The sequence below is a fragment of the Poecilia mexicana genome, unplaced genomic scaffold (assembly GCF_051168715.1).
Source record: "Poecilia mexicana isolate PSO_F unplaced genomic scaffold, ASM5116871v1 scaffold_7, whole genome shotgun sequence".
Lineage (NCBI taxonomy): Eukaryota > Metazoa > Chordata > Actinopteri > Cyprinodontiformes > Poeciliidae > Poecilia > Poecilia mexicana.
Window position 1 is genome coordinate 23,974,835 of NW_028263376.1, and position 17,447 is coordinate 23,992,281.

Here is a 17,447-nt window from a genome sequence, read left to right on the forward strand (position 1 = left end):
GAGTTCATTTTTATTTGACCTTCTAGCAGTTATGAAACCTGAGTCCTCAATCCCTGGTTGAGTTTGAGTGGCTTTTGTTCAGTGGTCAGGAAGTTGGACCACTTGTGTGATGTCTCTTGCAAACTAGAACTACGGTTTTCTCTTTCACATCAACCTGCAAATGCAGAGCAAATAGACGAAGTTCAATGATGGACAGTCAGCACGAAGGTGAGAAGGATGCCGCCAGGCAGCCGTTTAACGAGAAGATTAGACGGTCACTTCTTCCATGCCTGTCCTCTCTGACTGTATTTTTCATCTGAACATCCTTTCATAATTCAGTTGTGAGGATTAAAATGTTGCTTCAACTCTGATCCGAGTATTAGCTTCTTTGAATGTCCTGAAATAACAACAAAAATTACAAAGTATTGTTTGGGATTGATTGTAAGTGATAGACCGACAAAAAGTAGCGAATAATTGTGAAACAAAAGGAGAAGGAGCCAAGGTGAACCTCTGCAGTGTAGCTTTTTTAAGCTTTACTTTATAGGTTAATTCTGAATCACTTTGTGTTTTATGTATGGATATCAAATTAAGATTGTGTGAATATGGAGGCCACACTTTCACATTTTCCTTTGCAACAAATTACGGAACCATGTAAAAGACCAGAGCTGTATCGTGAGAAAATGTGAAACAGCTAAAGGAGTATTGATATTTTTTCAAGGCAGTGTAAAGTTTTCCTTGAGCTTCGAGCATTCAGTTTTCAATCCTAAGTTGATTTAAGCTAAAGTTTCAGGTTTAGCTTCAATTTCCGCATCAAAACACCTCGGCGAGGGTTGTAAAGAACCCTTGTCTTTTTACCACTTTGCTTGGATTGCAGAAATTTTATCTTGGGTCATTTTTCTAAAATTTATAGAGCAACAAAGCCTCTTTGACCAAGCATTAGCACCTAAAAACTAAGAAGTTTCCCCTGAAAACCAAGAGGCACAGAGGGCAGTAAAGCCTGAATTTGAAAATCAAACAGAAAGGCAGTGTAGCACAAGCAGGTGGCCGGGTGTGCGAGTTGACCGAAGATCTAGTTAGGATATTTAATGACTGACTGGAGTGAAGCAAGGAGGAAGTCTATTGTGTCCAGCTCTGCAGCGTCTCAGCAACACACATGGTGTTGCACATTGGGATATATTTCATGCACAGCTGCTACTGTAGGAGATGAAGAGGGAGGGGGGGAAAAGGCACAACATCTTTAAGAAATTAAGGAGGGGAAAAATATACAAGAAAGAAAAACAGGGCAACAAAAAAATAAAATAAAATAAAATCTTTTAATCTGAACTTTCTCTGTATCGATGAGGGAAAACAAACAATAAAAGCAGTGACCAAATGACGCTGCCACTCTGTTCCCTCAGCACACAGAGTGAGTTAGGGTGGGATATGCAAATACCGGCTGTCTGCCTGCCCCTTTCGAGGCTGCAGAGCAGCACGCTGCTTCTTGTACTCACACACACACCCTCACTCGTGCAGAGAGCCGATTGCCGGGAGGGTCGAACCCTGTCGGCAGGTCTTGAACAATCTTGCACGTGTGTATATGGAGCTTGAATTTTCGATGCTTTCTTCCCTTATCTTCTTCTTTCTTCTGCTCTCCTCTCCCCTCCTCCTGATCACCTTTGGGTTGTTTTCCTTGCCTTTGTTCCGTGCCCTCCCCTCTTCATCCTCTATGCCTTTCTGACTTGCATGTTAGGTGTGCTCAGACTTTTTTTGCATTACTTGGAAAACTGAAAGTGCACAAGGGACAGGATGCTATAGCAGTTTGGGCTCCATGTCTCCTTCAGGGTCCACTAAAGAAAACAAGACTCCAACTTGTGGCAAGAGATGACTTTATATACAGTTATGTGGAACTAAAGCTGACACTTTTTTTAACCTGTCTGCATCACCAGGCATTTGCTTTTTTTGAGACTCTGGGACTGATTTTTTTTTTAAATCACAACAATGTGGAGCAAACTGTGCCAGCTTTCAGCACAGATCTTTCTCTTGGGAGTGATGCTGTCTGTGGTGAACAGCAAAGGGACGTTGTACGGAGGCCACATCAACCCGTTCTATGGAAGCAGATACAACCTCTACAAAGCCGGACTCAATCCTCAGCACTCGCCAAGCAAGCCTATGACCCGCCACAAGTAAGTGTCCGTTACAGTTAATAATGTTTTCCCCTACCAGATGTTTAAACATGAGCCTAGACTTCAGCCCATGCTGAACATCCACCGACAGAGCCGTGCCAGCTCTGTTGCAGGAACATTGGCTCTAGTTAGGGTTTAATTGACATTTCTGCAGGCTCAGACCTAAACACAATCCAGGGGGTAAAAAGCAGCAACATGCTCGCAGCGCCACAGAAACAAAGTCATCATTATGGTCGTTATGATGCAGCAGAGTGAGCGATGGGATCCCTCGCAGTGAACGCGAGCTGTAATAGGAAGGCGTCGGTGGCAGAGACTGACAGCGCAGCTGGATGCTTGCTGGCAGAAGGGAGTGGCACAAAGGATTTCCAGTCGACACTGAAACAATAACACTGTGGACTCATGTTTGTTTCCTCTGATGTATCCACACAAATACGTGAGGGGCTATTACTCAGTCGTATCTAATGAATAGAAAACAAGCTGAATGAGCACAGCCAGCTATGAGATGATATTAAATAGACATCACCTGTGAGGTTAATTAAAGTTTGCGCATATGTTTGTGTAGATAGCGGCGACTGCCTGACCTGCAGACTTTCTCTTTTTTTGTCTTCTTCTTCTTCCCTTTTTCTCCTCCCCCTTTTCTTTTTGTGCTTGGCTTCCCATCATTACTGTTATGTCTTTGGACAGCTCCCCAGCTACCTGCTGCTCCACTCAAAATGCCCCAGGAGACCGCTGAATGCCCAACCTTACTTTATTGGGTCTTCTACATTAAATATGCCTCTCCTCATCCTGTACCTGTAAAGGGAAAGCTCAGGATTTTGGAAGCAATCTTCTGTACGAAAAAAAAAAAAAAAAAAAAAAAAGGTCAAGGCAGTTAATATCATACCTGTAGAAGATAGCTCTCTTGGGTTTTTTCATTTGGTATAAATCCAGACTCATTGGTCCCTGAGGTTGAAGCTAACAGCTCGATTATCTGGAAACCACTTCAGTTTGGTGAGATGCTGTTTAGAAGCTCACAGTACAGAACTTTGTTGGGATAAGAACCTCATAAGCAGCCAAATTAATGTTGACATGAACACGGTTGTTCTGTTTTGCTCTTTTGGGATGTGCACTATACAAATGTGCAAAATGAGAAGTGAGCCACATTTTGACGTTACATAAAAAAAAATAAAATAAAGGGGGGGACAGTTCAACCTGCATTAAAAGGTTAGTTAAGAATTTTTAAAGGGATGTTTTGCTTAAAGGTTGTAAAGCTTATAAGCATTTTTTTTAAATGCATTAGATCATTTTCCTTGTGCCTGCCGTTAGTATAAATCTCTATTAGTTGTTGCTGGGGGCTGAAGCTAACAAGTTCTGTGGGAGAAGCCAAGACCAAAACAAACTTCTACCATCTTAAAACAATTTTTACCCAACCTTACTTTATTGGCTCTCCTACATTAAATATGCCTCTCCTTATACGCAAGTACTATTTTATGAGCCTTGAAACACATCAACACATGTATTGTGTGGTTATTTAGAACCTGGCAACCTGCACCCCACTTTTTGCCCAACGACTGCCAGAGATTGGCACCGGCCGTCACCGCCCCTCCCCCATAACCTCAACCCAACTCCGCTAGATTAAGCACGTACAGACAGCGGACGGATGGACGGGCAGCGTTAGGAGGTAGTGCACTATTAGTTATCAGCCATGTAAAGCGTTTTCAAGCAGTAGTAACTAAATAATATGAATAATCACAGTAAACATGCATAAAGATGGTTTTAAGGTTCACAAAATAGTGTTTCTATGAACTGTTCATGGAAACACCAACTCTGCTTTGGTTTTGGCCTCTCTCACACAACCCATCAGCTTCAGCTGCCAGCATCGACCAGATTTATACTAACGTACAAAGAATATGATCAACTGCAGGTAAGTTATTGAAACAGATCCTTCTTTAGTTGTTCCGTTTATTTTGCCCTTGTAAAAGCAAAACTGGATTTGCTCCTCACATTAACTTGAAATTGAATGTGTATAAAACCCTATAAATTAGTATGATGCATGTTTCAAAAGAAAAGAAAAAAACCCATCAAGTTGGTATTATTATTAATTGGGAAAAGTAAGCGACCACATTGCTGATGGAGTTATCCAAACAAAAGCTCTGTCACGGGAGCTTTTAAACAGCATCACACCAGCATACTCCAAATTACTAACACGTGCAAGCATTCAGCTTTTTTATTTAGGTGGGGACCAACCTTCAGCCTCTCAGCATTGAGTGCAAGCTTTTATAAAGTGACAGGGCTCACACAGGTCTGAATATAACCTGTTATTATTAGAGCTGCCAAAGCTCCAGTGACAACTTGCAAAACAGCAAACGGGTAGATTTTTAACAAACGTATAAAGAAAAGCAAGGTTCTTGCTTCACTCTGACCGTTCTCAGGACTTTACTGTGAGCTCTGCACCTCGCCTTTCATCAGCTCATAGGAAGCTGCCCTTCGGTACGAGTTTCCAACGTAAATAGCAAGCGCTTAGTTTTGACATTGACTCATTAAAAGCTGAATTGACATTAAAAAAGCATTCATTTTTATTAATCAGTCTTACGTCAGCGTTTATTAATCAAAAATTAAAATTTGACAGTCCGTGCAGTTTTGACCCTCAGTCCTTTGGGTGTTTTTAGCATCACTCCACACATCTGCAGCATGCCAGTGTCATAAGACAGAAGCATCCATTAAGGAGCTCATCATCATGGTGCCAAATCTATTTCTATCTTGGAAACTATTTCAATGCCTGATTCCGCATATTAACTCATTTACCAGCACTTTGAATTGCCTTGTTGCTGAAAATGTGCTACAAAAATTAACTATTTACCTACCACATGCTTGTGTGTTCTGCAGGTAACTCTCTATGCGTTTTTGAGCCTCAGTAGGCATTGTTTCTCAACATTCATGCCCGTGAGTTTAACAATGATGTTTATCGAGAGCTGATGTCCTTGTTGGAGCAACGGCGCCCAAGGACGTGTAAGTGTCCGACAGACACTTGTGTTAGGAGAGCTCAGATGTTGTCAACCTGACTGCTCAGTGGAAACAGAGGCTTAATAATAACACTTGTTCTGCAACTCGTACGCAACATTATCTCCGACTGCGTAAATATTTTATTGTGTCTGTAGATTTGAGTTGCGTTGAGGAAATCTCCAAGGTCGAACCTTTTCTGTGTCTTGCTGAGCACACAGTCACATTTTACGACACACATTCCTGCTGCTGAAATATTTGGGAGTCCTCAGCTTGGTTTGTCGTCACTTTCAATTATCATCTATGTTTTGGCAGCAAAGCGAGTGATTTGATTTCACAGTCATTTCTTTCATTCAATGCGACCACTTGCTGCTGTGAGACAATTTATGGTCCTGAAAGCCTCTGACAGTCAGTGACATCTTAGACGGCTTAGACACTGTATCTCTCCCTGACTCTACAGCAAATGTTAGGATATTCTTCTCCTTCTGTTTTAAAGTTTCTTTTTATTAAAATAGAGACACAAAAAAAATAATTGCATGTGAAGATTCTCATCCTCTCTACTATAAAACAGTGGAAGAATAACTGAATACAGAAGCAACAAACAAGTCATTTGAAAAAAAAAAAAAATCATCTCGAATCCTGGCAGTTGTTGGGTGTCACTTGTAACCGCCGATCGGATTTGAGTTATATCTGTGGGTTTTTGGGTGATGTATAGGACAGAGATCAAGGGGCAAAGGTCAGGAAGCTGATAGAGGTTAGAGGTTGTGGGTTGCTCTTGTAAGTTTGGGTTGAGTGCCCAGTGGAGGACGGGAATGGAGCCAGTCTCCTGCTAAGAATTACAAAGACTGGGCAGTAAAGTCCCAAGCTCCCTTTAACCGAGTTATTAATCAAACTTCAGGCTTTTTCTGGTGCAACTTAAAGGCTTTCAGCGTACCAAAGAAACGGAGGCAATTTCTCATTCTGTGTTTTACCTCTCCATGAACGCAAGATGATTCAAATGTTCTGGATAGCTTTGATTTTATCACGGAAGAAATAACTCTACTTCCCCTGTTGCTCTAATTGAGGCTTTTGTGTGGTTTCAGCATCTGCATTTGGTATTTAGTCAGGTTTACACTCAGGAGGGCCCATCTGGATTGCAAGTTTTGTGTAAGAGTTGGCTTTAATTTTCAGTTATTGCAGCACAACGGAGGTAGAAAAAAGTAGAAAATGTAGAAAAAAACACGGATGACGTCCATTACCTTTTCTCTGACGCATCACATCATATTGCCACATTGAGACCAGATGTTTGTTTGATGAAGAAAACTGCAGCAGAGAGCCACTCAGAACCAGTTCCTACCTGTCAATAGGAGTCGTTCATTTGAGACGAGGAACTGGAGCAAAGTGAATGCAACTGGCTGGACTTCCTATTGCCATCATTTGATCAGCTGGATTTAATTATAACACTATCAAAGGATCAAATTAGAACTAAATTTTAATCTGACAAAGGTGCAAATAATGCATGTAAGGTGTGATGCTGAATTTGTTTGGGGTTTAGAGGACAGGTACTTTGAGATGAACCATTTAGGAATAGAAAGGTGTCGGTCTGTTCAAACAAAAAAATGGTCTTCTCCTAAAAAAGTGGACAAATTAATCATGCTATGAATCTTAACACCTTGTTTACTAAACATCCTTTCATAATTAAAACAACTTTATTCTCTACATTTCTCCGTCCATTTCCCGTTCACGACAGCCCGTTCTTCTTGCCAACGTATAAGCTGCAAATACGCCAAAGGATATTGTTTCTGAAGATTTAGCTGATCAGCCTGGAAATTAAGATGTAATTATTTTTGGCGTTGGGTTGAGGTATTTGGTTACTGTGAGCACTTCTGCACACATGGTGTCCACATTAAGTACGTAGCCAGAGGACTACTGTCAAAAACCAAAGAAATCTGTTTTATAAGCAGAGAAAAACTTAAGGGATTGCGTTATAGTTCTGTTTATCTATTTCAATTACAGCAACAAGAAAACTGAGCTCTCTCTCTCTTAAAATGTCAAAGTTTGTGCAGAGTTGGTGAATGAAAAGGCAAAAATCAATTAGTTGAGATTCACTTTGTGTTTTCAATGAAAGGCTCCAGTTCTGTCCTACAGCTACGATGTGTACCCTGCTCTTGTTTTCAAGCATTTTTATTCAGTGACTGAGAAGCTTATATCCCACACAGTAGCTGCAGTGAGTCTAACTAATCTAATAATACTGTTTAAACACATTTTTCTTCCACAGGCATAAAACGTAAAGCAGATTATGTGCTCTGGGAAATGCCTAGGGATAAAGTGAAGCAGATTTTTTTTTTTCTAACTTGGGCGTCTTTGCCTCTTCCTGCTCAACATAAAAACAAATAAAAAATACCTAAAAGAAGTAGAGAAGGATTACGGTGTTCAACAAATCCATGAGCTAACATGTAATACCTCTATTAGCAATTACAAGAGTTGGGAATTGAAATAAAAAGCCCATGTTTTTGAGGTGTAATAATGGAAGGTGACTCGGCTGACATTTTCCTCCGAATGTCAGACGGATCCCCCAAGGTTTTAGAGCTGGGAGTATCTTTGACCTCCATCATTAGCCAGGAGAAGCCGCAGTCAACCAGACCGTAGAGCTTGAAGATACGCCAGCTGGCATCATTAAAAGCATTTATGAAAAGAGATGGGCCCTGGAGGAGATCTGTTAGCCTATAGACACAGCTGCTGAAGGCCTTATAAAAGATTGCATATCAGCCCCCGACCAGTCGTAAATCTGTCCGAGCCGACAGCGGTGGCCCGGGTTCAAACAGTCGGGGACCCCTGCAGGTGAGAGCGTGGAAGATGAGCCACCGAGTGTCGCAGTATCAAAACAAACAGAGGCTGATGATGATGAGGCAACACATGGACGCCAAGCGGAATCTCAAACGGAAAGATAAATAATCCAATATCAGTGACAGAGGCGAGCAAACGATTGGCATGCAGTCATGGTTGAACAGTTTTTACATTTTAAAAGGAAAAATGACGCAATGTGAAATGGAAGGTTGAACCTTGAGTTAGGTTGAGCCTAAGAAGCGTAGAGGTGTAATATTGTTCTGACAGTCTTTGACGGCAATTCTGCTCTTTCCCTATGATGCTGTAAAACTGTTACTTGCTGGACCTTTTGACTAAGGGAGAAGAAAGGAGGTTAAAAACTTCAGTCAATCGGTGGAAGTGAAACGAAAATGTTGTGCGGTGTGACAGTGAGGACTAAAGTCAGGTGAGGAGGTATAGAGCAGAGGTTACAGAGTTTGGCTCAGTTGCAGAGGTTACAACTGGGTGGTATGTCAAGGGTATACACCCACACTGGACATCTGTTTTTTTCTCACATTTTGGTTGTGTTTTCTTGCAAATTTCAAGAAGACGGCAAGGGCGTTTCTAATAACACATGCTCTTAAAAACTGCTGGGTTAAAAAACAACACAATCTGGACTCTTTTGTCAGTCCAGTCTTCGGTCAAACATGAATTATATTGGACCATATTTAACAAAACAGACACCAAACAACATACAGTTGGATTAATGGGTTTAAACAGCTTACTACGTCAGGATTTCTAAAGTCTAACCTTCACCTATAAAAGGAACCAAAAGTTAGAGCAAAGCGAGTTCTCACCAGAATCGTGCAGTTTTTGTGACTTATTATCCACAAGAGGTCAATTATTCATACTTGGAAAACAGCAGGTCTCTCCTTGCAGTTTTTAGAGTAATTTCGTTTTTCTCCTGTTTGTGATCCGTTTATGATCAGTGAAAGACATGGTTTGAACTTCGTCTTCCTCTCTCTGCTCTTTGCTCCTGTTCTGCATGCATGAAGAAAATCACCTAATTAGTAAGCAGTTTCCTCCTGCGTGTAATGTCATTTCAATGTGCGTTGTTCTGTGAAGGCCCGATGTTTTTTGGTTAGAGAACATTAGTGAACAAACAGCATCGTGACGACCAACAAACACGGCAGACAGATCAAGGAGACGGCTCCGAAGAGATTTAAAGTTTAAGTGAGGAATATTCTGACAGGGCAAATGCCAAGAAAAATAACATTATAGGTTGCACATTGGGTAAATCTAATCGTTAAAACAGGTCACTAAACTCTAAAGGAAGTGGAAAGAAATTAAGCACAAAATAGGTTCTAGAAATTTTTAGAATTAAATATAATGTGATACAAATACAAATACAAGTATGCAGATGTAGGGGCACAGAAAAAAAAAGCATGAAAACAAGTGCTGTGGTAAAATGAGACCAAATTTGAACTTTTAGAATGAAAACTGACACTGAATATGAACCGGAACACAATCACCCCACCATCAAAGAAGCTGGTGTATAGCAACATACTGAGGGGACATTTCTCTTCAGCAAGAATGTCCTTTTTTTCCAAAGTAGATTTGATTAAAATCTTGTTTACGTGCAAAGCTGGCAAAGACATTCCCCTTCAAAACTCACAGATTTTATTTTAGAAAACAGTGAGTCTAAGATTCCACTGCATTAATCACGTCCAATTCAAGAATATGACATCCACGTTTCGAGTTGCATTGAGTGAAGATATGGTAGTTGTACTTTTGAGGGGTTTGAACACCTTTGCTAGGTAATTTATACAAACTCACAAATCCACTGCACTTGATCAAGTTGTAACAATTTTGAGACACAATTACCTTCTTTTTTTTCTTTTTTTACCTCTGCTCACCTTGTGTGAACAATAAACAATATATTTTAATAAATTTGTTCCTAAATTCTCCCAACACTTGGATCCACATGAAGACCCCTCAAAATTATAGAGCTTGTTCACAAACGGTGCTTGATCTGTTCGTTCTGGGCGACTGCTGAGACATAGTTCAGCATGGAGACTCAGGAAAGGGACGTCATGCCTCTTATCCCCTAAAAACACACATGAAAAGGGCAAGGGAGAGGATCTGGGACTATTTTTGTATCTGTTATATTTGATCATGCAGTTGAAGAGGGTTGCTTTATTTTGCAAAATTGTCCTTTCGGGACAATCTGGGAATAGATTTTCTGATCTATGTTTTCACCATTGATCTTCACATCCACCTCAGATCACATGGATCTGAATTTTCTTATTATTTTTTCCAAAGTTCCCAGATCAGGGCTTTTCCCAGCTGTAGAACACACCGAGAGCCAAAACAAATGTCTCCCCACCCTGGAGCAGACATGGCAGAAAAAATAACAACGTATAAAAAGACTGCTCTCAACTTTTATATCCAGGGATCATATTTTTGAAATCGGGTTTGTGTAGACTGTGCAGGTTTGGCATATTATTGTTGTCCTTCAAGTAAGAACCCAAATATTGTTTGATACAACAGAGGAGTTGATCTACTTTGCCCAATACTGCAGTGTGGAACAACAGAACTTTCAATGCAACTGATTTTTTTTCCTCTCATTTTGTTACATAATAACCTCAAACTTGGATGTGTTTCATTCTGAAAATATGGGATAAAAGTTACAAAAATTCAATACATTTTTGAAGTGGAAGAAAAATTAGACATGCAAAACAATTCTTACCAAAAAAACAAAAATGGTGATATGCAAATTTAGAGCTAGAGTTTCACTTGTTTTTGTTTCTGGAGTATCTCAAGTATCGCCAATCTGGGTGGAGCAAGTCAGCAATTTGTAAGTCCCACCATTGATTCTCAATTTTATATATCAATGTTGATTTTAATTGGCCCATTGTAATCCAGGAATCCGTTTCATTGTCGCTCTGGCCAAACGTTTATGATTCTTGTCCTGAAGGAAAGTAAGCCGCTGCTTTAGTTTCAGACCTATAACAAATTTTATAGGTCTGAAACTCCATCTATCTTTTCATCAATTCTGACCAGCTTCTCTCTTCCTGCTGAAGAAAAGCATCCACCAGCAAGTGTCACCATGGCAACAGAATGTAGAGCTGGATTTCCACCATGCACAGCAATCTCAGCCAAACTGTTTCCCAGCACCTTACTCTCTCCCTGGTGTCATTCTTTGGAGTATTGAGGATTAAATATTATACAGAAATGCATCCAAATGACACTGACAACTTCAAACTGTGAAAACAGAAACAGTGATGAGGAATGTGAGAGTCCAGTTTGTCCCTTTCTTCTTCTGGGCTTATGTCTTCTTTGCTGATTGTCAGTTTGAAGGGCTCTACCCTCCAGATGTGCACCTGACAAACAACTTGGCAAACATGCTCACTTTTCACTTCACTCAGCAGCACTCCATACATGTGTGTAAGAACAGGGTCACACATCTCCTGTGATTTATTTACATTACACTAAGCTGCTTTCTGTCAGCTGCTACAAGTACATATGCACATTTTGCTCAACATTCACATTCTCAAATACAAACTGCAAATGCTCTAGATAAACCTCAGATGTCAAATCTGATTTAGATTATATAACATTTTGCATCACTGTAAAACGCCCCGGAGAAAGTGGATAAAGGAAAAGAAGAAAAATGGCTGTGTGTGTGTGTGTGTGTGCGTGTGTGTGTGTGTGTGTGTGTGTGTGTGTGTGTGTGTGTGTGTGTGTGTGTGTGTGTGTGTGTGTGTTTCCTCTGAGGCGTACAGAGCAACAGATGACAGCAGAGGGAGTGATCAGTGTCAAAATTTCTCAGAGATTGTAAAAAAAAGAGCCTCCAAGTGTGGTCCTGGGTGAAAACAACATGAAATCAGTCCATTAGCAATGCAGTCATATTCGCTGTACATGTGTCAAGTTGTTTCCTGGAGGATCTGACGAGAAACCAAACACGTTATCACATTGGTTGTGCAATTTCCACCCGCCATACCTACAGTAAACCTCATCTAATAAATCGTTCCAGCCATTAAATCTGCTTGCTTTCTGTTTGTCTGCAGCAACCAGCTGCAGCTGCACGTGCATGAGTCTGAATGCCGCCAACGTACAACACCGGCGCAGGTTGACAGGGTCGTATGAAAAGAGCTCTCTTATTCCGGCCCTTTCCCATCTGATCCCATTAGCATATGTCAACACTTTCAGAGTGGTGGCACTGCGAAACATTCTGCCCATGCAGTCAGAAGCTGATCCCTCGCAGATTTCGAACTGGTTCTGCTCCCTGAACCTGTTAACTCAACCCTCCTCAAATCCCCCTGTTGCATCCAACATGACTATTTACGCCAAAATATCTAGGAGGCGATGTTAAGTACCGCATGTGCTGTTAAATAGTCCCCACTGAATGCAAAAGAAAAAAAAGCAATTCTTCACATGTAAGCCTGAAGAGTTTGGATCGTCACTTCTCGAGTTGCAGCGAGTCCAAGTGAAAAATTTAACAGTTGCTATAGCTGCGCTGGCTGGAAAGAGAGAGTTGAGGGGACAGAGAAGGCCCAACTCCAGCATGATGCAACAAGTAGCTGCAGTCAAGTGTTATGTGGATTCTGAGTCCATCTGAAGGACTCGTATCAACCACTCTTTGATGTGTAGCTTAATGCAGTGCTGCCAACTCATACAATGTTGTCTTTAAACCAGTGCTTTAGTAATGGATGATTACATATACAGACTTACAATTACCCAGTTGAAATACTTACACGAAGCAGAACCCCAGTGGATAATTGGATCTAGAGGAACACAATCAGATCTGTCTTTATCAAATATCTTTTTTCTAGCAGAAACATTTACAGCCCTCTGCTATGGGCGGAGTAAAAGTTTCACATGATGTAAACAAGCATCTATGTGCTTGTTTAAAGTGAAACTGACTATTTTGAGAAACAAAACATGTTGTATGGTGTCCCTCAGGGCTGTTCAGTATGCCAGCACAGTTTGGTTTCTTTGAGCAGGCCTGGCAAAGACTCAGGCGCTATAGATAACGGCTAAAATGAATTCAGATCATTATATTGAATATTCCACAGGGTGAACATCAAAAATCAGTCCAATTTTCTGAACTGGTAGTGCAACACTAATTTGAGAGCTTTTTCAATTAGTGGATTTGCTAAAGTGATTTCAGCTGTCGATGCACCTGAGTCTTGTCTACAATTACAATTTGGAGAACAAAGCTTATAGGATCTTAAATAAAAGTGATTTATGTCTAACCTTTCTTTGTTCTTCACTAGGCCTGATTTCAATCTGACATAATTCTTTTATGCCCGCAGAAACCACTGTGCTTACATGGTCCAGAAGAACATCACCTGCATCCTCCAGGATGGAGTGGAAACCTATGTGAAAGCTGAATACACCACCAAGTGCATCTGGGGTCAGAAATGCCCTGTAGTCATGTATGTCAAAAAACCTGATCAACAAAATTCAAGTATTTCAAAACGATCTTAAACTAGTGAATTGTCCATCTAAATTCACATTCCTTTGGTGTAATGGTTAAAGTGTGCAATTGTGACTTTATGTTTTTAGAAAAACTGCATTAGACAACTGACACCTCCCTGATATAACCCATGCAAGTGCTGCCCTCTAGTGACCAAATCACGTATTGTTTTACAGCTGGAGGTTTTATGCATCTGTCAGTTTTTTATTATTATTATTATTTTGACAGCTTACAGGAAAAATGTGGGAAATTAGTCCTTAATTTTCTAATTATTTTCCATCTTAGATGTGGATTAGACATTCCCAAACTATAGATCATGTGTCAATAATTGAGTTCTAACCCAATGGTTTAGTAAGAAATGTTGAAAATTGTACTGTATCCTCTCTGATATTATGCAATATGTATTTAAAACACACTGACAGAAAAATTTTACTGAACTCTATCTTCAAAGTTCAATCTGTGAGTGTGTGCGTTAAAGGAGGAGAGTGAGTTTGATTTTAAACAAGATAATGTTAAAGTTGAGCGTTGACCTGAGCTCAATCCTCTGATGCCACACCATTTACACCACAATTTATCTTAATCTCCTAATCTTCCTTTAATCCACGTTTAATCCCATAGAAAACAACTTCCTGCAGTTTTTTTTTTTCTCTGTGCCATCTATCCATCTGGAATCTGTTCCAGGTTGAATTATTTAACATACAAAAGCATATTTATATAGCTGAATCATCTCTATTTGCACTGACAGAAAGCATTCTATTTGTATCTCGATTCATTCAGGTATAGAACATTTCACAGGCCAACATACAAAGTGGGGTATAAGACTGTGACTGAACTCGAATGGAGATGCTGCCCTGGTTACTCTGGTGAAGCTTGCCATGATGGGCCCACATCACTACCTGACATCATAGGTCCCCATCGCCCCGGTATTAAGGGATTTCCTCATGGACCAAAACCTCCAGTGGACCAGAAGCCTGGAGGAGCTCCATTGGATCCAGGCAAATTCTTCCCCGGAGGAAAACCTAATTATGGTAAGAAATGAGCCATGGTTGTCTGGTCCAGATACATCTTGTTTATCAAGCTTTTTCTTGAAATTCCAAGTAACAATGTGACTGTTTAGGAGTGACAGGTGAACGTTTGGACCGCATGGAGCTGGACCTACGTCGCCTCACCCAGGGTCTAGAAACCCTCAGTGGTGTGGTGACTGGCCTCGAGGAGCGACTTCGAACATCCCTCCGTGAAGAAACCAACAAATTACTGGTGTCCCTGCTGCCCAACCCTCCAAGAACACCGGACTCAACGGTGGGATTCGGGGTGATCCCAGATGGATTGGATGGAGGAGGAACCATAACTGGATTTGGAGACTTAGCAGGAAGAGTGACTGAAGTGAGGGATGAGCTGCGAGCCAAGTCTCACATTTTGGAAGAAATTCAGGTACCCTGTCTTGAAATGGTATAAAGATTGCAACCATCGCAGTTCTTCTAAGATTTTTATTTAAATGTTTTTGTACCTTTTTTTGAATATATATGTATTTCTTTAGGGTATGGTCATAGGTCATGATGGCCAGCTGAAGAAACTGTTGGATGGAGCCACAGGTGAACCCATTCCTGGTCCAGGCTCAACCTCTTATCTGGACGAGATCTTGGATGTTAAGTTAGCTGGTGTGAGAGCTGAGATCCTCGACGGCTTTGAACGGCGTCTTACCGGCATGGAGAACCACTGTGAGGAGAAGATTGGGGAGGTGCAGCGGCAGTGCCAAAGAGAGCACTTGGATGGCCAGGAGCAGATGCAGCAATCTCTGGACGGCAGAGAGACTGGCCTTAGGGAGGAGTTGGGTACCTTGCAAGCTCAGATTCAGGGTCTAACTCTGACTGAGAGCTGTTGTGGACAGGTATGGGTGATTTTAGTCCACAATTTCTCAAATTTTGTAATATTAAAAACCTTGATAATTAATTCTAAAAATATATGTTGATAATTACAGGTGAACAGCTTGTCTGAGCGCGTGTTGCGGCTAGAAGAATCTGTGAAAGATATAAGTGAATCTCAGAGGCAGCTGCAGACGGCCCTCTCTGAACAAACCATTCATATAGAGACCCTAGTCGAGACGCGCCTGGTGGACATGGAAGGAAGACTGAATGCCACCAATGGTGAACTCGGTGGGGTTGAAGGGTTTCACAGTGGTCTGGATGGATTCAAAACCTTGCTTGAAGACAAGTTGAAGACTCTAGAGGAGAGGCTGTTTGTGGCAGTGGAAGAAATAAGCAATGCTACAACTCCTGCTCTACTGGAGGGTCAGGTGGTTCCCGCACTGGAGACAGAGATTGACTCAGTCAGGAGCAGAGTAGAAGGAGACCTGAGTGGAATTCAGAAACAGCTATTAGACCTGGAGCTCCTTTGCACTTCCAATTGTGCCCAGTCCACCCCACAAGGTGAAGCTATCACAGACACCTTAACAGGTGAGGAATGTAAAGGAATGGATAAGAAGATGACAGACCGTTTGGACTCCCATTCTAACCAGCTGGACCACCTAAACAACACCTTGAATAACCTGCTACTCCGCATTGCTCAGGAGGAATCAGAGGGCTCCGTTCAAGGAGAGATCACCCTGCTAAAGGTCAATATAAACTCTGTGAACCGCACTCTCAAGGGCCTGAAGGACTCCATTAGCTTCATTGCAACTGAAGTGGGCCACGCTAACTCGTCGTGGGAGCAGAGGGAGCATCAAATTGTCAACCAAGTGCAAGGAATCACCAAACTCATGGGCCATCAGGCTTCCCTACTTGGAGCAAGCGAGAGGCGATTGGCAGAACTTCGGGGTGAGCTAGCAGCTCTGAAGAGACAGTTGTCAGGGGGGCTTCAAGGCTGCCGCAGCACAGCAATGGAAGTGCAGAAAGAGGTAAAGGTCGTTGACAGCAGAGTGAGCCAGGTGGAGAGCCAGTGTAGCAGCCTCGGGGAACTTGCAGAGAGCCTGGAAAGAATCAGGGCAGAGCTGGAGAAACACTCTGTTGCCATTCTGAGCCAGGTGAACGGTACAATGACCTCTCATTCAGAGCAGCTGGATGATCCAAAAGGTCAAGTCCAAGACTTTGCATCCAAGGATGCCACCAAACAAAACAATGACCAGTAGCATTTAGGCTACAGTTTTAATAAGAAGGACTCACTGTATTGTGTGCTTCTGACTAGGCCCAAGTGCCTTATTTTTATTTTTTTGCTTCTGCCTCTCTTGTTCAAACAGCATTTGCACAGATGCAAATTACTGCAACTGGTGAAGGTCACATAAGCATCTTTTTCCAGTGGCTCCAGATCAGCTAAACAAGAAAAACTTCTTTCTGATTCTGTAACATGGCAAAAAATATTTCCACAACTGTTTTATTTTTATTTTTGTAGGGCATTTGTTTGTATTTCTCTTGAGTATTATGATTGTGTATGTGCTATCATTTTAACTTATATGAAGTGACTGCATAATGATGATGTTGAACTGTTTTTATGGAGAAATGCTAACAAAAGAGAAAAATGCTGCTACAGGTTTCTGCTGACAAGCATACCTGACACCACCCATATGGATACTAGCCTTGTCTTTAAAAAAAAAACAAGCAAATACTGTATGTCAACTTGGTGCTATGTACATTTCTTTTCATATTTGTTTTAAATGTGTTTTAAAATTGCTTGCATACATATCTGCTTAAAGAGTTGTCCGTATTTCCAGACCCATTTATCTAAAGTACAAAGATGTTCCACGATTGACCATAAGGGGACAGTGAGAGCACATTTCATGATATTGAAATCAAAATCAAATAAAATCGGAATGTTCAAGACTGGTGCCTTTAGGGTCCCTTTTATTCAAAAGATCATGTCAACACTTTAAGACAGTCTACTACGATGAGCTCAGTGCAACTGTTTGGTCTCTTGTAAGTGGTGATCTGGTGTGAACTCCGAGTGGCTTTTAATCCTCCATTTTATGCATATTCATTTTAACCACTGAAGCATGTTAAGGAAGAGAATATCTAAATTAGTTAACTTTGGAAAAAGTTTGGCTCTCTCTTCCTTTGGATCCCAGGTCCTCT

At 41.2% G+C, this 17,447-nt stretch overlaps 1 protein-coding gene across 1 annotated transcript; it reads left to right on the forward strand.

Moving 5' to 3' along the window:
• The first annotated feature begins 854 nt into the window (after window positions 1–854).
• On the forward strand, window positions 855–17,198 carry emilin3b (elastin microfibril interfacer 3b). The gene is made up of 6 exons (XM_014996059.2): window positions 855–2,141; window positions 13,223–13,345; window positions 14,164–14,414; window positions 14,504–14,817; window positions 14,924–15,274; window positions 15,365–17,198. Exons 1-6 carry the CDS (start codon window positions 1,957–1,959, stop codon window positions 16,508–16,510), a joined length of 2,370 nt encoding a protein of 789 aa, XP_014851545.1. The 5' UTR covers window positions 855–1,956; the 3' UTR covers window positions 16,511–17,198.
• The last annotated feature ends 249 nt before the right edge of the window (window positions 17,199–17,447 follow it).

Excerpts from the sequence above, each read along its gene's own strand:
- emilin3b (XM_014996059.2), top strand. The coding sequence starts at position 1,957 with ATGTGGAGCAAACTGTGCCAGCTTTCAGCACAGATCTTTCTCTTGGGA. Across the intron at positions 2,142-13,222 it reads AAGCCTATGACCCGCCACAA|AAACCACTGTGCTTACATGG; the intron begins GTAAGTGTCCGT and ends TTATGCCCGCAG. Across the intron at positions 14,415-14,503 it reads CGGAGGAAAACCTAATTATG|GAGTGACAGGTGAACGTTTG; the intron begins GTAAGAAATGAG and ends GTGACTGTTTAG.